Source organism: Tachysurus fulvidraco, chromosome 1 (assembly GCF_022655615.1).
Source record: "Tachysurus fulvidraco isolate hzauxx_2018 chromosome 1, HZAU_PFXX_2.0, whole genome shotgun sequence".
NCBI lineage: Eukaryota > Metazoa > Chordata > Actinopteri > Siluriformes > Bagridae > Tachysurus > Tachysurus fulvidraco.
The window spans coordinates 45420314-45447141 of NC_062518.1; the positions used below are offsets into that span (position 1 = coordinate 45420314).

General features: G+C 38.8%; 1 protein-coding gene across 1 annotated transcript in view; it reads right to left on the minus strand.

Annotated features, from left to right (window-relative positions):
• Positions 1 to 4931: 4931 nt before the first annotated feature.
• Positions 4932 to 26828, minus strand: part of LOC113643290 (low affinity immunoglobulin gamma Fc region receptor III-like) — a 546637-nt gene continuing 524740 nt past the window's right edge. Inside the window, exons 4-11 of the mRNA XM_047799895.1 lie at positions 7074 to 7325; positions 6870 to 6968; positions 6456 to 6545; positions 6314 to 6364; positions 6118 to 6192; positions 5821 to 5904; positions 5688 to 5743; positions 4932 to 5166 (exon numbers count right to left, since the gene is read on the minus strand). Of these exons, the coding sequence (XP_047655851.1) occupies positions 5164 to 5166; positions 5688 to 5743; positions 5821 to 5904; positions 6118 to 6192; positions 6314 to 6364; positions 6456 to 6545; positions 6870 to 6968; positions 7074 to 7325 (710 nt within the window). The 3' untranslated portion in view covers positions 4932 to 5163. The remainder of the gene's footprint in view (positions 5167 to 5687; positions 5744 to 5820; positions 5905 to 6117; positions 6193 to 6313; positions 6365 to 6455; positions 6546 to 6869; positions 6969 to 7073; positions 7326 to 26828) is intronic.

A 26828-nucleotide genomic window follows, 5' to 3' on the forward strand; every position in this document is an offset into this window, starting at 1 on the left:
GAATTGGCCGAGTCGACCGAAATGACTGAGTCGGAGAACGCAGTCGACATCGTGACACCCAAACTAACTGAACTCTCTGCCTGGCCTGAACCTATGTACATTTCTGTTTTACCCGACCGGTGTTTCGTTTCGCTGGATTTGCCAGCCCTTCTACCTCCTGTCCCTGTCTATAGGCCCAGAGCACCACCCTGGCTGCCAACTCCGTTCTGGTCTCTGGCTCCGCCTCCAGCACCACCCTGGTCTCTGGTCCTGCTCTGGTCTCTGGCTCCGCCTCCGGCACCACCCTGGTCTCCGGTCCTGCTCTGGTCTCTGGCTCCACCTCCGGCACCACCCTGGTCTCCGGTCCTGCTCTGGTCTCTGGCTCCACCTCCGGCACCACCCTGGTCTCCGGTCCTGCTCTGGTCTCTGGCCCCGCCTCCGGCACCACCCTGGCCTCCTGCTCTGCCGGCGCCGCCCTGGCCTCCTGTTCTCCCGGCACAGCACACCTGTTTCCTATTTGTAATCACACGGTCTATTTAAGCTCACTCAGAACTCTTTCGTGTTGTGAGGTATTGTTAGCACTGTCTTCATACTAAGCGTTTATTCTGTTCTGTCTGTTTTCCTGTTTTTTACCTTGCTTGTTTTTTGTGTTTGTGAACGTTCGCTACCTGCCCTGACCTACGCCTGGACTATTGACTTCTGCTTTTGGATTTCCTTTGATGTAGTTGTTTGCCTGATGTGTGACCCTTGCCTGTCTTGGATACTGCCTAATAAACCAGCATTTGGATCTAACCTGTTTCACGTCGTGACACTACCTGTGTTCTGTTATACTACTTCTATGTAGTACAAATGATACTGCTTCCTTTCAAAACCTCATAAATTAATTTAATTATCTTAATCATGTAACTATGATGGATACATATATCCATCATAACATATAAAATTGTCTATTATAATATATTAGGTCCAATTTATCTGATATTAAATAAATTAAAACCTGAAAAAATGTGTGTATTCCTTAAAGAACTATATTTATATATTTATTTGAGATGCTTTGACACACTGACTGAAGTGTCTGTCAGTCAAATCTGCTTCTACTGATGTAAAAATGTTTTTATTGCACTATTTAAAGTCATGATGCTTGTTATGTGAAATGTAGAGATGTAATGAAAGAGTTCTTACCTCGAATTAGAGTCACTGATCACTGGTTTACTTAAAACATTTTTGAACAGGAAACAGCAACAGAAGGCTCATTACAGGCTCATTTCAACGAGCATAAATATAAATACCTTCCAGTCATTTTTTAGCAGATCAAATGATCATGAGAAGTTGTAACAGCAGGCCACAAATTAATTGACTAATTTACACTAGATCCAAGTACACACAATGTCCTAATCACAGAACAAGCTCATCATTTAAACACATTCAAACAGCAGATGAACTTAATATAACTTAATGGACACCAACAGAACATTTACTCACAGAGCAGCACAGATAATGGACTGAGCTCCATTCTGTTCTTCTAATGACTGACTGCCTAATAGAGCAAAGGAGTGTGTTAAAACCTTCCTTAAACACTTCCTGTGTTCTTGCAGAGACACAAAGCATGTACACCACAGTGAGACACACAGACTGTTGCCCCATCCTATTAAGAAAGGTTAGAGAAAAACACATGCACTATAGTAAAATCTTAGCTGTATCTAATGCAGAATAGCAAGTTCATGCATTCATGACCTCCAGACTAGACTATTGTAATGCATTGCTAGGTGGTTGTCCTGCATGTTCAATAAACAAGCAACAGTTAGTCCAAAATGTAGCGCCAGAGTTCCTACTAGGTCAAGAAAATATGACCCGAGATAAGAAATATGAAGGTGTAGCACCATGACACCTGCTGCCCTATTCACTGACTATGCTTTCTCTCACTCACCATGAGAAACAGGCATGGGTGGTGGTACAGGTCTACTGTTTCCTCTTGGTTTGTCTCATTTAACCATCTCTTTTTTTGAATTCCCTGCAGTTTCAGTTACCTTGCCAATCATCATTGTCATCTACCATCCACAATTTACAGAGACTGCCCTTTTGACTGTCTCTAAGAAACTACACACTGCTACATCACCTAAGCTGTCACCTCTCCTCATCCTTCTCAACCTTTCGACAGCATTTGATGCAGACAACCCGGTGCTCTCCTTTTCTCCTTAGATCCTTACTCTCTTGGGAAAGTTATTCCCTCACATGGGTTCTCTTGCCATTACTATGCTGATGTCACTCAATTTATCTTATCATTCCCTCCCTCAGATACCACGGCTTCTTCTTCAGACTCCTGGCAGACATATCATTGTGGATGGCAGCTCATCAGTTAAAGCTCAATCCCAGCACAACTGAACTCGTGGTCATCCCAGGTCAAGCATCCCAAGGCCAGGATCTTGCAATATCCCTATACAATCTGATATCCCCTTTGGTCATGACTCACAACCTTGGGGTAAACATGGAAAAGAAAACAGTCCTTTTTCTCACATGTTGCAATTGTGACATGCTCATGTCGGTTTCTTCTCTACATCATCAGAAGGAGTTGACAATTTTTATTTACACACGCTGCTCAAGTGCTTGTTTAGTCAATGAACAATGAACATCCCCTAGATGTCTGAACAACTGAGTCACTGGCTATTTTCAAATGATGGGTGAATAACTACCGCTTCCTGAAATACTTGAACTAGCACTTATTTAACCTGTTTGCTTTATGTGTATATTTAAAAACAGACATTTAGGTTGATGGTATCCCAATTCTGTAACCTAGTGCACCAGTGTTAATGTATTAATTGAGAGAGTCTTTAAAGCACTTTTGTATGTCGCTCTGGATAAGGGCATCTGCCAAATACTGTAAATGTAAATGAACATATACCTTCAATTTTATCATTGTTATACTGGCTAATTGTTAAGTATAGTAACAATTTCAAACTATTGCTATTTACAGTACTTACAAGTCTCTAAAAAGTTTAGCTCCCATTCCAAATTTTCTGTATATACCTGTAAAAAGGACATTAATTCATTTTAATTCACTCTCCAGTATTTATAATAATTTAGAAATACACTGTGTGGTTTTACCCAAAAAAGTGTAGGTTCCTTTTTGAGTCTGGTTTCTCTCATGATCTCATACAACCTAAGGGACTTTTTCCTAGACACAGTCACCTCAGGCTTGCTCATTAGGGATAAATGCAAATAAATTTACATAAAAATGTCATGTTCTGTAAAGATGCTCGGCCATTGTTAAAAGCACTATACAAAAAATATTGAATTCACATATGAAAATAAATTGACACAGCATTCTGACTTTGAATAGTAAACCTAAAATTCTGTTCTACCTGTTCCATCTCTTAGTATCTCTGACAAAAAAAAAAAAGACAAAAAAAAAAAAAAAAAACGAGTTTAATTTGTCCTTAGGACAGGTGTCAGCAAAGCATTATTTAAAAAAAAAAAAAAAAATCTAGGCAAACACAATGTTCTTTTAGAAAATCTATAGTAAAGAACCCAGTGAGCCTCCAAAGGCCAACAGGGCAGCCTCCAGCACCAAGCTCTCTCTAGAGGCTGACAGGTGGCCTCCAGCTCAAAGATCCCTCCAGAGGTTGACAAGGTGGCCTTCAGGTGGCCCAACAGATGCTGCCATTCTGGAGCCCAACTTTTCCTTTCCACATAAACATCATAAAAATGGTGTTCATGTCTATGATCAGAAAACAATGATACGGTACAGAAACCATGCCACAGCCAACAAGACAATTTGCTGGGGAAGGTAAGCAATCTCTGCTTGCTGTGTGGACCAGGCAATCCAGGCCTCCCAGTTTCTGAGGGCTGGGAGAGGGTAAAAAAAAGTGATGCATATAAGGTGGAATCATGGCTAGATGGTGGGAGTCCATTATAGGATAGGATAAACAAACCCTAGGTTGCTAGATCTCCAGTCCATCCCGCTCTCCAATGTTTGCTCCATGGATAACATTTGACTCCAGACTACACAGAGACTACATGGCATGTGTTTAGAGATTGATGCATTTTTGTTTTGACAGAGAAGTGGCTCAGCAACAGAGTTCTTGAATCTCGCCATTCAGCTAGACTGGTTTCAAAACTTGGTTTCAAGTTAACAGAAATGCAGCTTTTTGCACAAAGTCTTTTGTTGGTGACTCCTTTACATCATCACAGACTTGAGCAAGAACACTGTGCTTGTTTCTAATTACTGCTTGTTACTTTGTGACTGTTATATGCATGACATTTTATTTAACACGTGTTCCCCACTGTTTTTATAGTCTGCATGTACATTCACCACACTGCATGAGGCAGGGCATCCAAACTAATTACAAGCTAATTACTGACTATTTATAAAACCTTGACCGTCGAACAAAATTAAAACTCAACTCAATGAATCAACTATTTTAATTAATGAATAGATTTAAAAGTACATTAATGACATTACAAATTGCAGTTGGCAAAGAAAGATTATGTAAAAAAAATTTCCAAATAACTAATTAATTAATAACTACTTTATAACTAATGCATAAATGCATACTTATACATGATTTATATGCATGTCCTTACAGTGCACAATATGTCAATAAGCATAGCTTTAATAATAAAAGGATCTTGATACAGTTTTATATATATATATATATATATATATATATATATATATATATATATATATATATATATATATATATATATTAGGAAAATTTTCTTACATGCTATAAACAAACAAAGTTATGAGCTTTAAATTGCATATCAATGCTGTGACTTTCCTAGTGCTAAGGATAAGCTGATGCTTGCTTAAAGAAACAGCAGGACAGTGAAGAACAGACTGCAAGTATCCAGTCTAGAAGGCATTTACTAAAGCATTTAAAACTCAGAGCTAAATCTGTAATCCAATAGAAGTTCTTCTGTTTTTTTTCTATTGAGTCTTTTATTTTGCCTAGCTCAGGATTTTCATCTGGCCAAACACGTTTTCATGTGTACCATGATGGACTGCACTAAATAATTGTTAAAAGATTGTTATTCTATATGTACACAGTTAAATGCAGGTATGTGCTTACATATGAGGGAGATAGGTGAAAGAAAGTGCTCATAAGCAAAAGAAAACAGAAGTAACAGAAATAACATGTCATATAACCACAGCTCCATCAGCTCCATACACCGACACATGACTCACTGCAGAGAGAGAAAGCGATCATATAAATACAGATAAGGAAACCAGGTTCAGGTGTGTAACATCAGATAATATCCCTCTGCCCAGCCCTTCACACTGAACCAGTCTCCCTTGCTCAATATTTATACTGGAATTAATGCTTAGACTTTCTTCTGACTAATAGGTGTTTCTCTAGCACCTGTAAGTTGTGACATGAAGCTTGCTTACACACCAACATTACATTACCACTGATCTTTAATTGAAAAGTGAAACATGATCAAACATGAACTTTACTTTTCAAACTGCTCTGAATGAAACAATATGAGAGCAATATAATTGTAACTTAAGGAAGTAACAGTTGATTTCACAGTATTATGTACGGCACAGTCTAACAGAAGAAGGAAAACACAAATGGAAAACTCTCTAGCTTGGACTCAGCTAACTAGAAAGTATGTTTCATAATACATATATAATACATAAATTTACTACATGGTGTTTGATGACATCAGCTAGTTATTGAGCTTAAAATGCGATCCAGTCTTACCTTGTTGTTCAGCTTCACTGCTGAGTATAAAGTATCAGCATCCACACTGGCCTTTTCTAATTAGAGCAAAAGATCTTGAATTAAATTGGAGAAAAAAATTAAATCTATCAAAAGTTAACATGAATTTCTGTACCTTTTTCTTGCATAGACGACTTCTTTGGTTGTACTTCAAGTTGAGCATAAGTCACATCACCACCACTGAGCTCACCATCAAGATCTACAGAAGCAGAGAACAAAGACATCACACTGATTAACAGCTTCCTAATACATTAGTCATTACAGCATCAGGTCACACCACAGTGATGTTGTCCATTATAGTATTATAGTAAGAGTAGCATGAGATTATCCGTGTAATAAAGGACACATGTTTTTGGATACATTTTGGTAGCATTAAAAATACTCTATAAAATACATATTTAATATAAAATACCATTGTTCCTCTTTGCCTTCTTTTCCTTCATGACCTGTGCGTAAGTGGCTTCGTTGCTCTCAGCTGCAGCTTCACCTGAACACAGTGCAGTGTTTTAGTCTCTTGGAGACAATTCTGTACTTTACTGTATAGAGTTAATCTAGAGTTAAATCTCCTAATGCAAGAGTAAATCACACATTACATGTAATAAAGCTACCTGTTCCTCTCATATCTGCCTGTTCCACCGTGTCATAAATATTATCACTTCCTACAAAAACAGAGAAAATATTAAATTAAATTCTAAAAAGATTTTTGAGAATCAAATGTGGAAATAAACAGTCATTCAGAAAGTGTCTGACCAGCCTGAAGTGGTGTGTGTCCTGACTGAGAGTCTTCAGCTCCTGATCGGCTCTGATTCTGTTCTGATGTCTGATTGGTTTTCTGCTTTTCTATAGAGAGAGATACAGATTCTACATCTGAACAGGGTGTGAATACTAATGGAAACTTATTTACACAGTTTTGAGTAAAGTATACAGCTCTGTAGGGTAACTATAAATAACTAAAGAGTGAAGATTAGTTAAAAATATTAACTGTATATAATGATAATAACAATTTTGATAAATATGGGTTACTGTAGTTTGTACTGGCAACTATTAATTAGATATTGTGCAATTTTCATTTTTTTTAAAATAAACTTTTTAGGAATTTTATATTTCCAAATGACTTCACAAAAAAAAAAAATATGTGCTAAAAGGTTAAAGCATTTATCAGACCTCTCTTTATTTTGCAGAACCCCAGCAGTAAGATTAATAAAATGATCAGAAATGCCAAACTCAGAATAGAAGCTAAGGTTGTACTAGTGGACCTAGAACCTATAACAGAGGAAAAGAAGAAAGCAGGATTTAAGTTTTATTAGTGCTTTACATATAAACTGTGTCATTAAGAGCATATCAACTCAGAAGAAATGGATTTCTCACATCTGACTGAGACCCAGCTTTTCAGTGACTTTCTACTCTGTGGAGAAACCTTACACTGGTAGAAACCTTCATCTGTCTTTGAGACACTTTGGATGATCATTCCTCCTGTAGTCTGGTTCTGGAGAACTGATCCATCTTTATAGAAAACAGTTGTGAGGTTTGAGGCATTATGTGTACGATATAAACAGCGTAGAGTCAGAGGATGTCCCTCAGTCACAGGATGGACAGGACTCTCCAGGATCACACCACCATCTAGAACACAAGAAATAACTAACAAGGAAATCCACATGCTATGATGTGTCTGTAGATAATTAATAAAAGTTCTCTAATTTATCTCTATATAACATAAAATCCTCTAAACCTGTGGAGTCTGGAGGTGTTTAATTTAAAACTGCAGAAATCTGGTTACACTAGCTCATGAGAAAACATGCAACTGAATTATTTATACAGACATATATGAATACTGAATACTGATATGAATTTATACAAATTTACAGGTACTAGTAAAACTAGTATTAACTACAACCTACATGTTTTCATACTCATAACACTTTACTTTTCCTTTAACATTAAACACACTACATGAAGACTCACCATGCACTGTGATGTTGACAGGATTACTGTTTTCTCCAGATTCAGACACACACCAGTAAACTCCAGTGTAGGATGTGGAGAGGAAGCTGATGTTACATGTAGATCCTGTAACTGATCCCCAGTGTGAACAATCTAACACTCTCTCACTGTGTGTGTATCGTCTCACTGTCCATCCAGTAGACTTACTCTGGTCCTCACAGCTCAGTGAGAGAGAGTCATTAGTAAAGTGTTGAGTTCTGCTGGGATTGATGATCAGAGAGACTGAAGGAGATTCACCTTAAACACAGATCATAGATATCACAGATTATAATTATTTTTATCTATTATTATGATTGTGTTTTCATGGCATAACTTAAACACATTCATTCCTCAATCTATCTATATTCAACATTCCAATAGACCATTGTTGTGTTTTCCTCACCAGTGATCCATACTGGCTTTCCAGAGCTGTATTTTGTGTAAAAGGGTCGTTCTCCTCTCTCTCCTCTACACATATAAACTACTGTGTGTTTAAGAGCAGCAGGACTGAGAGTGTAGGAACCACCAGATCCTCTGCTGCTGTCTGAGAGGAGCACTTTATTAGTCTTGATATTGCTAGGACTGGATCTATTGAGAACATCTCTGTACCAGCTGAATGTCCAGTCTGTCCAGTTTGTAACTTTACAGCTTAGAGTTACTGAGTCTCCTTCAGTCAGCCAGCTGTGTGGAGATACACTCAGTACTGGCCGTGGTCTCTCTGTTACACAGGAAATACACAATTATTCTTAAATCTGTACATTTAAGTCATACATACACAATAATCTTTCTATTTATAATAGATAATAGAAATAAGGAATAGTAAATAAAAATAATATTTATAAAGATATAATTACGTAATAGACTAAATACCTATATAAGTCTAATTGTACTATGTAATTAGAGGAGGCATTAGGAATGAGTTCATTCTTCTTGTCATCATCAGTCGGGGGTTTATTTATTTTGCTAAAGAAGTGGAATCATCTTCTACTAGTCTGTCATTTATGAGAGTGAATCTCTCCCTCATAAACACAGTTAATTTCATGATTTGGTTTAAAATACCAGAAATACAGAAAGTTTTATTAAATTATCATCTAATGAGTTAGATAATAGCAGGGGCAAGACACGATGAGATTTACTGCTTTAACGTTAGCTGTGTACTATTAATCACACTGACTCACTATAATTACACTGCATGTGTAAAACTATCCAGATATTGTTGGCACAAACTCACCTGATACAGTCAGTGTAACTGCATCACTGATCCCTGAGCTCTGAGAGTTATGGCTCTGTCCTTTGCAGGTGTAGTTACCACTGTCAGAGTCATTAACAGACTTGATACTGAACTCCTGCTTTTTGCTGTCTTTATACCGTTTGCCTTTTCCTTCTTCCGTGTTGAGACTGGAATTATTCTTAAACCAGATGTATGTCCACTCAGTGTCTCCTCCCTCCATGTCACATCTGAGAGTGATATTCTCGCCACTGTACACGTGTTTATCAGGTTTTATGGACAACACAGCTTTAGGTTGCCCTATAAAAATGTTAATAAATACACAAAGAACTTTCTTGGTGCCATAATGTATACTACAGAAGGTGGCAGAGCTTTCTGACCCACAGTTATGGAACAGTCTTCCAATTATTGTTGAGTCTCAGATCTGAACAGTCGATAAATAAGTTTGATATAGATTCAACTTCAAACCTTCACTTAAGTACCTTTTAACACATTTAGCACTATTTGATTCTGTACTACGAAGTTATAGAAGAGTAATAATTTATAGTCAAACTATCCAATGTCACTCAGATGAGGATGTGTTCTCTACAATTCTGGTTTCTCTCAGCACCAGCAACACAATGTGTGAGAATACACAGAAAGTTCAAAGAAAAACTAACTGTTATACTGTAAAAGAAAAGACTAAATATAACTGAGATGAAGTGAATTCTGTTCTTCATACATGTAAAATTGCTTTTTTTAATGAAACTAAACTTTGTATGTCAATGTACAAACACTCCCTTCTCAGTTCTAATTCAAATCAGAAATGCACACATAAATAAATTAATTTAAATCATTTAAAATAAGGCAATATATAATATATATACTGTATACCTTCAGCATGTGTTTCTGGAATGAGTGAAATCAGCACTGAAACAAACAGAAACACACAACATGATGTAAACATAGAAAAGATACGGTGTATGACTGAAAGCAGCACAGCTTTGACAAACTGAACTTATGTACAGTAATAAAGGAATACGATATACTAATTTGCATAATTTATAAGTTAAGTGGAAAAGACTAAAGTAAATATCATGTTCTGCAAAGCGATTGAAAAATATTGATCAAGAGAAGGGTATAAAAGTATTTCCAAAACAGTACATGTACCAGGTAACACTTTGAATATCATCATTCAGATGTGGAGAAAAACCTGACATCACCAATGTGGCCTTTGTGACCGAGAGTAACTGCACAAATCCACGAAACCTTTTTATTAAACATGTGGGGATGCTTTATTATGTTGGCTTTGTAGAAGCCAACATTCTGATTTCCGTTATAAGCTTATTATTATTATTATTATTATTATTATTATTATTATTATTATTATTATTATTAGACAAAAATTTATTTAAAAAAATGCGGCCTAGGGCGTTCGAGCCACATGCACCAAATTCAGATATGTCGTAGACCCTGGTCTGAAGTTTGTTGCTTCTATTTTTCTAAGAGATCGGAATTCCGGCATTCCCGGTACGGAAGCTCAAAGTGGCCTTTTTTCCCATAGACTTCCATTATAAACTTTTGAGGTTTATAACTCGGCAAGTTTTCGAGCGATTTACACCGAACTCGGACAGGTTCTTTAGGACCTTACTCCGGACGAAGTTTTTATTTCGGACTTCCAAAGGAATTTTCGGTTTTCCGGTAGTCGACGATCGAACATCCCATAGACTTGAATGGGGAATTCCGAAAATTCCTCTAAGCTCTCACACACACAGCGTGCGCAGAGCTCAGGCACGGCTTCTCTCTCTGTGATCCACACAGTATAATAATAAGTAGAATCCCATAATGACTGCAGTATTGACATGAAATGTCTAAAACCTCAGTAGCCACTTTTTGCCAAAAGTATTGACACCCCACCGGTTATTCTGGTGATGTCACTCGACACCACATGACGTCACGTGTAGCCCCGCCCCAAAACACGTGAAATCAAAACACTCAGCACAATGAGGGGAACTGCCCCACGGGTATTGTGGTCACGTAACGTGACGTCACGTGTAGCCCCGCCCCCAAAACAAGCGAAATCAAAAATTTGCACAACATGGACATGTGACATATCAAAACACTCAGCACAATGAGGGGAACTGCCCCAAGGGTATTCTGGTCACGTCACGTGATGTAACGTGAGGTCACGTGTAGCCCCACCCCCAAAACAAGCGAAATCAAAAATTTGCACAACATGGACATGTGACATATCAAAACACTCAGCACATTGAGGGGAACTGCCCCATGGGTATTATGGTCACGTCACGTGACGTCACGTGATGTCACATGTAGCCCGCCCCCAAAACAAGCGAAATCAAAAATTTGCACAACATGGACATGTGACATATCAAAACACTCAGCACATTGAGGGGAACTGCCCCACGGGTATTATGGTCTTCAGCCACAGCTCGCAACCTTGGGGTAACCATGGACAATCAACTGTCCTTTTCCTCTCATGTTGCTAATGTGACTCGCTCATGTCGGTTTCTTCTCTACAACATTAGAAGGATTCGGCCATTTTTGTCCACACAGACTGCCCAGGTACTTGTTCAGTCTCTTGTCATTTCTAGACTGGATTACTGCAACACACTGCTGGCAGGTCTACCTATGAACGCAATCCGTCCTCTGCAAATGATCCAAAATGCAGCTGCCCGGCTTGTTTTCAACCTGCCAAAGTTCTCGCATACCACCCCGCTGCTGCGATCCCTCCACTGGCTTCCGGTAGCTGCACGCATCCGGTTCAAAACACTGATGCTGGCCTACAAAGCCAAAAATGGACCAGCTCCCTCTTACCTCAAAGCCCTCATCACTCCTCGCACTGCACCCCGTAACCTCCGATCTACCAGCACTGCTCGACTGGTTCCACCATCTCTCAGGGTAAGAGGCAAGTATACTACAAGACTCTTCTCTGTAGTGGCACCAAGGTGGTGGAATGAACTTCCCCTAGAGGTCCGGACAGCCGAGTCACTGGCTATTTTCAAGCGGCGGTTGAAGACCTACTTATTCAGGAAACATTTCAACTAGCACTTCTTTCTTTATCCTTTGCATTTAAAAAAAAAAAAAAACCTCTGACACTTTTTCATTGCAACTTTGAACAAATGTTTTAAACTCATGGTATCTTAAGTATGTAACCTAGTGAACCAGCATTAATGTATTCAGTGTTAGAGATTTAAGCACTTATGTACGTCGCTCTGGATAAGGGCGTCTGCCAAATGCTGTAAATGTAAATGTAAATGTAAATGGTCATGTTACGTGACGTCACGTGATGTCACATGTAGCTCGCCCCCAAAACAAGCGAAATCAAAAATTTGCACAACATTGACATGTGACATATCAAAACACTCAGCCCAATGAGGGGAACTGCCCCATGGGTATTCTGGTCACGTCACGTGACGTCACGTGTAGCCCCGCCCCCAAAACAAGCGAAATCAAAAACTTGCACAACATGGACATGTGACATATCAAAACACTCAGCACAATGAGGGGAACTGCCCCACGGGTATTCTGGTCACGTCACGTGTAGCCCCGCCCCCAAAACAAGCAAAATCAAAAATTTGCACAACATGGACATGTGACATATCAAAACACTCAGCACAATGAAGGGAACTGCCCCACGGGTATTCGGATCACGTCACATGCTCATGGCCGATCACCTCCAAAAGTATTGGCACCCTAGCAGTTCAGTAGCTTTCACAATCGTTCTGTCCACTTGCCTCCAAAATGCACCGGCCTTTGCGAATACTTGCACCATCAAAGCCAACATCAAAGTTTGTTGCGACGAACTTTACAGATCTAGTTATTATTATTCTTCTTAGACAAAAATTTATTTAAAAAAATGCGACCTAGGGCGTTCGAGACACATGCACCAAATTCGGATATGTCGTAGACCCTGGTCTGAAGTTTGTTGCTTCTATTTTTCTAAGCGATCGGAATTTCGGCATTCCGCGTTCGGAAGCTCAAAGTGGCCTTTTTTCCCATAGACTTCCATTATAAACTTTTGAGGTTTATAACTCGGCAAGTTTTCGAGCGATTTACACCGAACTCGGACAGGTTCTTTAGGACCTCACTCCGGACAGAGTTTTTTTTTCCGGAGTTCCGACGGAATTTTCGGTTTTCCCGGTAGTCGACGATCGAACATCCCATAGACTTGAATGGGGAATTCTGAAAAGTCCTCTAAGCTCTCACACACACAATATACATCCAACATTAAGAATTGCATTTACTGTTCTATGCAGTATAATAAGTAGAATCCCATAATGACTGCAGTATTGACATGAAATGTCCAAACCCTCAGTAGCCACTTTTTGCCAAAAGTATTGTCACCCCACCGGGTATTCTGGTGACGTCACTCGACACCACATGACGTCACATGTAGCCCCGCCCCCAAAACAATGAAATCAAAAATTTGCACAACATGGACATGTGACATATCAAAACACTCAGCACATTGAGGGGAACTGGCCCACGGGTATTCTGGTCACGTCACGTGACGTCACGTGTAGCCCCGCCCCCAAAAAAAGCAAAATCAAAAATTTGCACAACATGGACATGTGACATATCAAAACACTCAGCACAATGAGGGGAACTGCCCCACGGGTATTCTGGTCACGTCACGTGACGTCACGTGACGTCACATGTAGCCCTGCCCCAAAACAAACAAAATTAAAAATTTGCACAACATGGACATGTGACATATCAAAACAATCAGCACAATGAGGGGAACTGCCCCACGAGTATTATGGTCACGTCACGTTACGTCATGTGATGTCACATGTAGCCCCGCCCACAAAACAAGCGAAATTAAAAATAAGCACAACATGGACATGTGACAAATCAAAACACTCAGCACAATGAGGGGAACTGCCCCACGGGTATTCTGGTCATGTCACGTGACATCACGTGTAGCACCGCCCCCAAAACCAGTGAAATTAAAAATTCACGTCACGTCACGTGAAAATTTAAAATTTGCACAACATGGATATGTGACATATCAAAACACTTAGCACAATGAGGGGAACTGCCCCACGGGTATTATGGTCATGTCACATGCTCATGTCCGCTCACCTCCAAAAGTATTGGCACCCTTGTGGTCCAGTAGCTTTTACAATCTTTCTGTCCACTCACCTCCAAATTGCACCGGCCTTTGCGAATACTTGCACCGTCAAAGCCAACATCAAAGTTTGTCGCGACGAACTTTACAAATCTAGTTATTATTCTTATATTGTATAACAATAACAACTTACTGGTGTGGGTAGACTACCACAATCCCTCGAGATAATGATTACAGATCTCCTCCAATAAACTTGTTATAAAACCTTAATGACTTGAATATGTGCTCGGCCTCCGCTCACATCGAATAAATTAAGCAAACAAAGCAACTCGATACCTCTATTTCCAGTCCGTCCACGCATCGGCTTCGAAAAGTTTAACTACTCAGAAGAGGTAAACTTTGCCTTGGCGATGTACAATTCAGTCCTCGTAACAACTTGCAACCCAAAAAAAACACTACTACTTAGTATTTGCTTCTAACACTACGTGGCGTTTGTTGCTGAGATTAACGACACAAATCACCGGCACTTAGTTGAACAATGCGTAACCTTTTTATTAAACGTGCGGGATAAAAAAAAAAGATGTTGTAGAGTGACCAACATTAACATTAAAGAAGTTGCAGGATTATCTGGCATGAACTGGTTTCCTCCAGCATGTGACAAAATACACAGATTACAGATTGAGCTTTTGTGTTATTTACTGATTATCATTGATCTTTGCTTACTCTTTTGGATTTATCTCTTATGCCTCACCGCAATTGACCCTGGACTGCTTTGACATCGATGTAAATAACTTTTTGGAGCTATTTCTGTTTGTCTTTTGTTCTACTGTATATTTTACTTCACTGTTTGATTTGCTGCTTTCTTTGTTCCCCACTCACTCCTTTCCTAGTGTGTCATTAAACTCTCCCAACATCTACATTTAACCTCTCAGAGTCTCTTTCATGACGAATGCTCTCACACATCATTTAAGCACCTCCTTCTGCTGAACACGATTAGCTGATTTAACAAAAAAGAAGCAAAACCACAACTGACAGCTTGTCTCTGCTTTCAGGCCTCTGTAACATCCCTGTGTGTGCAAGGCTAATGAGACGTGTTTGTTTTTGCAAAAATTTTGCATTTCATTGTGGAAGAGAGCATGCTGCATGTTCTGCATGATGCAATATTATTTCTTCAGGAAGCCCAAATGTAGCTCTCAGTTAAAAAGAAATATTGCACTCATAAAGACTGGGCAAGAACATAATGAATATATACTTCTCGTCTTTCCTGAACACACTCTAGTACCCAGGAGTCTCTTCTGCAAAGACCTGTCTTCAATTTTTCTTTTTTTTTTCATATGGTTAATTTTTTTGATGAACTTTGTGTAGAATACTTATTAGTGGAATTATGTTTCTCCACCATACTTAGGGTCATTTTTTAAAAGTCAATTATCTCCCTCACACATCAGTTTCACACCTCCTTCCGCTGAAAATTTTGCTGACCACAATTGCCAACTTTTTTCTGCTCACAGGCCTTTAACATCGTCACTGCCCTCTGCGTATCAAAGGCTAATGATGTGTATTTAACTGCAAAGTTGTTTTTAACACTTATAAGTAAATGATATAACCATAACAGTAAAAACATGAAAATGTAGGTTGTAAGGAATTTTTTCAGTATGTCTAATTAATGCTAACATGTTTTTTTTAAACATTTCTGTGTACCGGAAACAGCAGAAGCTCAACACAGCAGCTAAAGACATTTCAGTCACAACAATATGAAATTACTTATGAAAGTACAAATGCAACTATTTTCTTTAGCAGATCAAATGATCATGAGAATTAATCACAGATCAGAAGATGAAAGCAGGACAAAGAAGATAAGGTGCAGATTCCAAAATTACTGAGTCATTTACACTCGTTAAATGACTTAAACCTTGTGTTTTATGCTTTCCCTACTTGTACTCTTACCTGTTGAACTATCATAGTTACTGAGAGTATTTACACATCAAACTAAACCCTTCTCATAACAGATATGGAGACACTGATCCACCTGAACAGTCATGATGAAGTACACACAATGTCCTAATCACACAATAAGATCATCACTCAGGACATTCAGACTGCAGATGAACAACTTTATACCCCACCACTCACTCTAATGAAGACACAAAGAGAACATTTACTCACAGAGCATCACAGGCAGTGAACTGAGCTCCATCCTGTCCCTCTAATGACTGACTGACTGACAGAGCAGTGGTGTGTGTTAAAGTTTTACCACTTCCTGTGTTCTGTTGTACTACTTGTATTTTAGTGGACACAGATACACACTCGGCAGTTTTTTTCATGTAACACATTAAAACTGATCTGTTAAGACTAATACTTTGCACAACATATGCCCCAATAATTGATCTGACTAGCAATGAATAAATATTTTGTTAAGCTAATATGCTAGCACATCAGCAGTCTTCTCTGCACATACATGTCTTCTTTGTTTAAATTCTGTCTATAAAATCCTGATGTTATACATGAGGAGGGCCCTTCCTCTCTCATGTTACATGTGGAGTGTTGGGTCTTGCTGCGCAACTAAACACAATAAATATGTGAAACCTTTTTTACTCTTGCCTGTGCCTACCAGTGTGATATTTTATGCTTAAATTCTCTCAAACCTCAAAACTTCCACTACAGGCCGGCGTTGTCGGCAGGATTCCGTGCTTGAGGATCGGCTATGGGAACTCCTGAGGAGGCGAACTGCAGGCGACATGGAGGCTGTTAACTTTACCTCAAACTGCAAAATTGGCCATGAGCATGAGAGGACTCAGGAGTTCACCGTGAGCCGCCTCAACGCTGGAATCAAAAGTAATTGGACACGTGGAAGGTGAGAGAATTTTTTTTATTTGAATTGTAAAGTTGTAAGTGTTTTTCCAGAGAACGCTAGTTAAATTTATTACTGTTGAATAGTAAATCTATATTGTTGGTTGTCTCTGTGTGAAAAGGGCTGTAAAGACAGGATTTAGATCTGGATCTGTCGACAAGTCAGGTACCTGGATTGGCACCTAGTGCATGGCCTAGAAATAAAAAGTAAAGCACGGCACTAATCTGGGATTAGGTGCTAAAGGTGTCTTGTTTGCGAGGTTTTCAGAAAACCCGCCGCTAAGAGCTGACGAGCTCGGTGTAGACTCTCCGGAGAGCAAGGCAGGTTAGGGGAAAATAGAAAAGGCCAAAACAAAAGATAAAGTACACACACACACATCACAGAGTACAGGCACAGAGACTGTCAACATTAAACTAAGATGGGCAACAGTAAGCAAGCTCAGTAAAAACACAGTGTGTGTCAAATGACCTAATATGAATTATATGAGAACTAATTATGGTCCTGATTCTGTATCACAAATAATGTGATGAGTGACGGAGTGTGTCTTCGCTGATGGAAGCATTGTTAGCCTCAAACACTCACAGAAATATTATCTACTCCAATTTGAAAAAGATAAGAAGACGAAGAGGGTAAATGTAAAGGACATCTTTTCACATGTGAGGAGAAAGTTTTAAGAAAAGCACAATCTAATCCAAAGAGATTATTTACACAATATTTACAGAATACACAGAGTACAATGAGAAGCTCACAAAGTCTCCAGTTTCTTAAGTCTTTTTTCAGATGATCCTGACCTGGATGGACCGCCTCCTCGACCACGTCTGGGAGCGGCTACGTCATGTCAACAGGTGTGCACTTCAGAGAGGAAAACAGAAGGAGAATGCTGATCCTGAGCCAGTTGAAGAAAAGGCTTCGACTTTGGACGTTAAACAGCAACTTCAGAGTGTGATTAAAATGCCCATGGTGGAAGTAGTGGGGAAGGATGGAGACCCCATGCTAGTACACCGTCCCTGGGCACTAAAGGACATTGAGCATGCTCATGCTCAAGAAAACAGAGTTGCAGATATACAAAACAATCCAACGCCCAAAATAACGAAACTAATGTCATTTTTAGACATGTGTTCTTATTGCAGAACCTTTATACATAATTATGCAATCCTCGAGGCTCCCTTGAGTGCAATGGCTCATGGGAAGGGTCTACAGGTCCACAGTGCACTTAGTAGGACATCTGAAAAAGAAAAGGCCTTTGTAAGAGTTGAAACTAGCCTTACAATCCACACCCAGATTAGATATACCAGGTCCAAACTAAATTATTCATGCAGATAGTAGATCTATATGTGTGAATAAAAAAGTGGGAGTATGAGATCAGTATTATGGCAAAATCATGAAGGAAAAATTAAGGCCAGTAGACATTTTTTTAACTAAACTGGATCCAGTGGCAGTGGGACTGCCTTAGTATTTAGGGTCTGTAGGAACAGCTAAAAAGGCAATAAATGCTTCAATGCTTTAATGTACATCAAAAACATTGTAGAATACAGTGAAATTACCCTATATGTCTACAGCACGATGGCTGAGATTTCACACTATTTTACTTGAACTGCCAAATGTTAAAATAAAACACTGTACTGTACTAATGTCATGACGCGTGGTAAGGAAGCGGACCCAAGCGCAGGATTTAATAATAGAGGAACACGAAACAGGACACAGGACACAGACTAGAGACAGGACAAAGACCAAAGTAGATTCCACGCTGCACAAGGCAACGCGGCACAGTTAAATAGACAGGTTAATAACAATGGGAAACAGGTGTGTAGACAGGGAGGAGCAGACGAAGGCGGGGCAGACACGTGACGAGAAACGTAAACAAACAACTGCACGTGGCCAAAGTCCGGGCTGAGTCATGACAGCTAAACTCTGTAAGTCTTCTTTCACAGAAGTTGATGGAGAACATCACGACCATGTAACAGTTGTAAATTAAATTTGCAGGTCTAATTTGCAGGAGACACCATACAGACCTTGAACTGTTTGTAAATGGATCAGCCTTCAGAAACTAGAAAACAGGTTGTAGCTGTTTAAGATATGCAGCAGTCAATTAATATGTAATAGTGAAAGCTTAATCATTATGAGGAAACTTCTCTGAATAAGATTTTTTATTAGATGAAATTATTTGAATAAATCCGATCAGGCATATGGTAAATATTGGTATTAAAAAATAGGTGGCAGTAAACATTTATATCAAATGAAACATTGTGATAAACAACACTTTTATTTTAAAAATAGACCATTTTAAACACACAGACACAAAAAATCTTGCATAGTTTTTATGTCTTAGATATTTTTGTATTAACTTTAGCGATTTCTGGCTCAGAAAAAACAAATAATAAAAAAATCTATTTATTGTCCAAAAGTTTGATTCTTGTGATTAATATGTATTTTTGTGTTAAAAGTGCAGTTTGAAACACAAACAGGGTGTAACGTGTCTGTCTGTGTTTCCCCTTGTTTCTCTGCCGTCTCTCCCTGATGTTAATTGTTTGCTCCACCCACTCATTCCTTACCATGGACATTAATTGCATTCCATCTCTTCCCCAGGTGTTTTGTCTTTGTCTCTGATTGTCTCTGCTTTGTGATTGGTCCCTGTTTACTACATATACACTGTTTGTTCATTCCCCTGTTGTGAGTCGTTGTTGGTGTTTAGTGTATTCTGTTGTCTGTTCCTGTTCCTTGTCCCGTTCAGTGTTTTGCCTGCCTGTTTATGTTTTGTTTATTAAATGAGTAACTGCAATTGGATCCTCACTTGCCTTTCTTTCACCATGTCACTTTGTGACACAGGGATTGTGTATTATGAAGTCAATGCAAATGGAAGGCCACAGATTAAGATTTTTTCAAAATAGTTTTTGTTTATTTATTTGTTTGTTTATTTATTATATAAAATTTTCCTTTGTATTCATACTGAATCTCTGTCACCCAGTATCATTCATTTGGCAAGAGAATACAGGTCATACACATATAATATTTCTTTTCTACAACATTAGAAGGATTCGGCCATTTTTGTCCACACAGACTGCTCAGGTACTTGTTCAGTCTCTTGTCATTTCTAGACTGGATTACTGCAATGCACTGCTGGCAGGTCTACCTATGAACACAATTTGTCCTCTGCAAATGATCCAAAATGCAGCTGCCTGGCTTGTCTTCAACCTGCCAAAGTTCTCGCATACCATCCCGCTGCTGTGATCCCTACACTGGCTTCCAGTAGCTGCACGCATCATATTCAAAACACTGATGCTGGCCTACAAAGCCAAAAATGGACCAGCTCCCTCTTACCTCAAAGCCCTCATCATTCCTCGCACTGCAACCGCACAGCACTGCTCGACTGGTTCCACCATCTCTCAGGGTAAGAGGCAAGCATACTACAAGACTCTTCTCTGTTCTGGCACCAAGGTGGTGGAATGAACTTCCCTAAAGGTCCGGACAGCTGAGTCACTGGTTATTTTCAAGCGGCGGTTGAAGACCTACTTATTCTTATTCTTTCTTTATCTTTTGCATTAAAAAAACAAAAAAAATACAACCTTTGACACTTTTTCATTGCAACTTTGAACAAAAGTTTTAAAATGGTATCTTCAGTATGTAATCTAGTGAGCCAGCATTAAGGTATTCAATGTTAGAGTACGTCGCTCTGGATAAGGGCGACTTCCAGATGCTGTAAATGTAAATATATAATCTCTTTTCGTCCAGTAGTTTTCTAGCAAGTGGAAATACTCACTAAATTTAAAAGGCTTCTCCATTGCCTTGTTGAGAAATTTATAAAACTGAGATTGAGCTTACATTAGCGTCTTTACACACATATTCCAGGATCCTGAAGTTTGTGTTGTGTCTGTTAAAGAAACAGAAAGCTAGTGAGATTTATTACTTTCCTTTTTTCAGTGTGACATCATGGAGCCACGTCCACTATTGTTAAATGTTTTAGCCACCAGATGGCGACATTCGCCTATCCAAGTGTTTTTATTTTCTCTTTTCTCATCAAAGTATTTAAAAGGCTTTTTCTCAGGTTGTCCAGTTTGCTCTAATGCTAACCTGGATGGTGTGCTTGGAGAAAGGAAAATTAAGACTGAATATCATTGTGCATCTGTCATTGTACCTGATAAACCAAGAAAACTAGAGTGGTGAGAGGTAAAATAAAGCAAATAAAGAAACTGGTGTGGAACACATAGATGTGAAAGCTACCCTGTTAATAGGTTTTTCAAGTTTAGAAGGCATTTTCATTTCTGTTCCATGTTGGGAATTACAAGATGCAACCTTAAATCAAACATCCAAACCTCCATCCATCTAAACACACAGAGCAGCAGGTCTAGGGATTTTAGTCAAGTCAAGAAGCTTTTATTGTCATTTCAACCATATATAGCTGTTGCAGTACACAGTGAAATGAGACAATGTTTCTCCAGGACCATGGTGCTACATTGACAGAATCAAAGACATAGCTAAGGACTTAGTAAGTAAGTCTTAGCCACATAAAGTGCCTAGTGCAAACAGTGCAGGACAAGACAAAAAGACAGATAGACAGTGCAGGACAAAAAGACAGTGCAAACAAAAAATACAAGAGATCACACAAAAGACAATACACAATAAACAGAATCTGTGCAGACCAGTGTAAATAATCTATGTTCAAACAATATTGCGTGTGAGGAAACATTGGAATAAACATTAGTATTATAGCAGAAGTTACATGATACTTATATTACATGTAAAGTATTGTGCAAAACAGCAATCAGCTGAAATGTGAAACAGTTTCAGATTTATTTACAGTGTTGTTTTAGTCCTGTACATCAGTGTACCTGTGTGAAGACATGCAGAAAGAGTAATAACACTCTTTGATTCCTTATTTACTCCTGACCTTCACTGCACTGAGATCCTCTACTGACACTGAATAATACTGCAGGATCCATATAACCATAACAGTAACAAAAATGAAAATGTAGGTTGTAAGGCATTTTCTCAGTATGTCTAGCTGTATGCTCACATGGTTTTATTAAAACCTTTCTGTGTACCAGAAACACCAGCAGAAGCTCAACACAGCAGCTAAAGACATTTCAGTCACAACAATAACTTCCACTTATCAAAGTACAAATGCAACTATTTTCTTTTAGCAGATCAAATGATTATGAGAATTTGTCACAGAGCAGCAGATGAAAGCAGGACAAAGAAGATCAGGTACAGATTCCAACATTACTGTCCAACATTTACTCTCATTAGATGACTTAAACCCTGTGTTTTATGCTTTCTCTACTTGTACTCTTACCTGTTGAACTATCATAGTTACTGAGAGTATTTACACATCAAACTAAACCCTTCTTATAACAGACATGGAGACACTGATCCACCTGAACAGTCATGATGAGTCATCATCAGTCATCACAGGCAGTGGACTGAGCTCCATCCTGTCTCTCTAATGACGGACTGACTGATAGAGCAGTGTTGTGTGTTAAAGCTTGACCACTTCCTGTGTTCTGTTATATGAGTTCTATTTTAGTGGACACAGATACAAAGTTGGCTGCTTACTGCTTTCTTTCAAAACCTTGATGGATACATGTAACCATCATAACATATACAATTGTCCATTATATAATATATTAGGTCCAATTTGTTTGGACAAAATGTGTGTATTCCTTAAAGAACTATATTTGTATTTTTTTTGAGATGCTTTGATACACTGACTAAAGTGTCTGTCAGTCAAATCTACTTCAACTGATGTAAAAATGTTTTTATTGCACTATAGTCATGATGCTTGTTGTGTGAAATGTAAACATGTACTGAAAGAGTTCTTACCTCGAATTAGAGTCACTGCTCAAAAACATTTTTTTGAACAGGAAACACCACCAGAAGGCTCATTATAGGCTCATTTTAATGGGCAAAAATATAAATACCTTCCAGTCATTTTTTTTAGCAGATCAAATGATCATGAGAAGTAACAGCAGGCCACAAATTAATTGACACACAATATACACACAATGTCCTAATCACACAACAAGCTCATCATTTAAACACAATCAAACAGCAGATTAACTTAATATCACACAAATAGCTAAAAAAATTAGGACACAAATAGAACATTTACTCACAGAGCATCACAGATAATGGACTGAGCTCCATTCTGTTATTCTATTAACTGACTGCCTAATATAGCAGTGGAGAGTGTTAAAACTTTCCTTAAACACTTCCTGTGTTCTTGCAGAGACAGAAAGCATGCACACTGCAGAGAGACACACAGACTGTTGCCCCATCCTATTAAGAAAGGTTAGAGAAAAAACACATGCACCATAGTAAAATCTTAGCTGTATCTAATGCAGAAAAGCAAGTTCATGCATCCATGACCTCCCGCCTAGACTATTGTAATGCATTGCTAGGTGCTTGTCCTGCATCTTCAATAAACACGCAACAGTAAGTCCAAAATGCAGCCACCAGAGTTCCTACTAGGTCAAGAAAATATGACCCGAGATAAGAAATATGAAGGTGTTGCACCATTACACCTGCTGTCCTATCCACTGACTATGCTTTTTCTCACTCACCATGAGAAACAGGTATGTGTGGTGGTACAGGTCTACTGTTTCCTCTACGGTTTGTCTCATTTAGTCATCTCTTCTTTTGAATTCCCTGCACTTTCAGTTACCTCTCCAATCAACCTCATCATCGTCGTCATCTACCATCCACATTTTACAGAGACTGCCCTTTTGGCTGTTTCTAAGAAACTACATGCATCACTACATGCGTCACCTGTCCTCATCCTCCTCAACCTTTCGGCAGCATTTGATGCAGTCAACGACAAGACACTCTTGTCACACCTCTTCTTTTCTCATTAGATCCTTACTATCTTGTAAGTTATTTCCTCACATGGGTTCTCTTGTCATTACTTTGCTGATGTCACTCAATTTATCCTATCCTTTTCCCCCTAATATACCACATCTTCTGCTCAGATTTCAGAATGTCTAGCAGACATATCATCATGGAAGTCAGCTCATCAGTTGAAGCTCAATCATTGGATTGAGCAACGCAGAATCCTCTGTTGTCTTCTGTTTTGTCCTGTCGCCAGTCTGTGTCCATGTTTCATGTTTTTTTTTTTTCAGTTAATAAATCCCTGTTTTATTTACGCTATTCTGCACTCGGGTCCGTTTTTACCCTCGCATATTTGCATACCAAATTGTCTGTATATAATTGTAAAAAGTACATTAATTAATTTTATTTCACTCTCCAGTGTTTATAATAATTTAGAAATACACTGTGTTTTTTCCCAAAAAAGTGTAGGTTCCTTTTTGAGTCTGGTTCCTCTCATGATCTCATACAACCTAAGGGAATTTTTCCTTGCCACAGTCACCCCAGGCTTGCTCATTAGAGATAAATGAGAACAAATTTACATAATAAAATTGACACAGCATTCTGTGTTTGAATAGTAAACCTAAAATTCTGTTCTACTTGTTCCATCTTTTAGTATCTCTGACAAAAAAAAAAAAATCCAGAGTTTAATTTATCCTTTGGACAGGTTTCAGCAAAGCATTATTTTCAAAAAGAAATCTAGGCACCTAGATAGGACCCAGTGAGCCTCCAAAGGCCAACAGTGCAGCTTCCAGCACCAAGCTCTCTCTAGAGGCTGACAGGTGGCCTCCAGCTCAGAGACCCCTCCAGAGGTTGACAATGTGGCCTTCAGGTGGCCCAACAGATGCTGCCATTCTGGAGCCCAACTTTTGCTTTCCACATGAACATCATAAAAATGGTGTTCATGTATACGAGCACAAAACAATGATACAGTACAGAAACCATGCCACAGTCAACATGACAATTTGCTGGGGAAGGTAAGGAATCGCTGCTTGCTGTGTGGACCAGGCCATCCAGGCCTCCCAGTTTCTGAGGGCTGGAAAAGGGTAAAGCAAAAGTGATGCAAAGAAAGTGTAATCATGGCTAGATGGTGGGAGTCCATGATAGGATAGGGTAAACAATCCTCTGACAAACCAACAACAAACAAACCAAGCTGGCTAGATTTCCAGTGCACCCCACTCTCCAATGTTTGCATCTTGGATTACACTTGGCTCCAGGAGACTACATGGCATGTGTTTAGAGATTGCTGCACCTTTGTTCTGATAGAGAACTGGCTCAGAAACAGAGTTCTTGAATCTTGAAATTCAGCTAGACTTCTCTCTTGGTTTCAAGTTAAAAGAAATGCAGCTTTTTGCACAAAGTATTTTGTTGGGGACTCGTTTGTTTACATCATCACAGACTTGAGCAAGAACACTGTGCTTGTTTCATTGTTAATTAGTGCTTGTTACTGGTAGACTTTGTGACTGATATATGCATGACATTTTATTTAAGACATGAGTTCCCCACTGTTTTCATAGTCTGCGTGTACCTTCTCCACACTGCATGCAAAGCACCAAAACTAATTACAAGCTAATTACTAACTATTGGTAAAAACTTGACCGCCAAACAAAATTAATGTAGGAAATGGTGCAGTTTTTTTGCAAGGAGGTCTTTAAATAAGTCACATGGTAACAGGATTGAATGATTCAACTATTTTAATTAATGAATAGATCTAAAAGTACATTATTGACATTACAAATTGCAGTTGGCAAAGAAAGATTATGTAAAAAAAAGTAATTTTCAAATAACTAATTAGAAATTAATTAATAACTACTTTATAACTAATTCATAAATGCATACTTATACATCTATATGCATGTCCTTACAGTGCTAAAATAATCTTCTTAAGTCAAATAACTATAGCTTAATAATAAAAGGATTTTGCAGTATATATATATATATATATATATATATATATATATATATATATATATATATATATATATATATATATATATACACATTTTAAGAATTATTTGTTATATTCTATAAACAAAACAAGATATGAGCTTTATATGGCATAAGAATGACAGTCAACGTAGAATTTAATAGCCAACCAATTTAGTCTAAGTAAGTATGAAGGTAATATGCTGTGACTTTCCTGGTGCTAAGGGTAAGCTGAAGGTTGCTTAAAGAAACAGCAGGACAGTGAAGAACAGACTGCAAGTATCCAGTCTAGAAGGCATTGACTAAAGCATTTAAAACTCATAGCTAAATCTGTACTCCAAGAGAAGTTTGTCTTCTGTTCTTCTTCTATTGAGCCTTTTAATTTGCCTAGCTCTGTCAGCGCACTCATCCGAAGCTCACCTTCGCGGCGCACTCTGGTGACGTCATTCCCTGTCGCATGACTTTTATACTTGGCAGTGCTATTTAAGCACGCCGTTCATGCTTGATTCTCGCCAGATGATCTCTCGTCGCTACGTCGCTTTGTTGAGTCACTCCTGCCAGCCTCCGGTCCGAGTGTTATCTGTGCCTCGCGTTTTCTATTTCCGTGTGGATTTTCCCGTCTCGGATTATCTTTTTTTTCCTGTCATTCCTTACGTGAGTTTTTTTCTTTCGTTTTTATCCTCTGCTGCCGGTTGTTTTGTTTCCGTTTTTTGCGCTCCGGTTATTGACATTTCGGATTACCCTTTTTCCTGTGTGGATTACTGCCTTTTTCTGATTGGATTATTTTTTTTCTCGTCATATCGGACTTCCGGTTTCTAGACTGTTACGCCGTGGCGTCAGACTATCCATTTGCCGCTGCGTTCTGTAGGGAGTTCAGCCCAAGACTTTGCCTGGTTACATTCTGTGCATTTCTGCTTTCATATATAGACATTTATTACTATCCTTTATGTTAATAAATTTTCTTTTTTTTGGACCCTGGCCTGCGTTTGGGTTCTCCTTCCCAGCACCCTCATCTGTTTCACTGATAGTATCATCTGGCCAATAATGAACCCAGCAGGATCTCAGGAGATGCAGTCCCAGCTCGATTCCTTGTCCAAATCCTCCGCTGCGCATGAGCGCCAACTCAAAGAGATTGCCGCATCCACCAATGAGCTCATTCGGCACATGAGCATGCTCACCACGACACAGGCCTCCTCGCCTTTTACGAGGCCA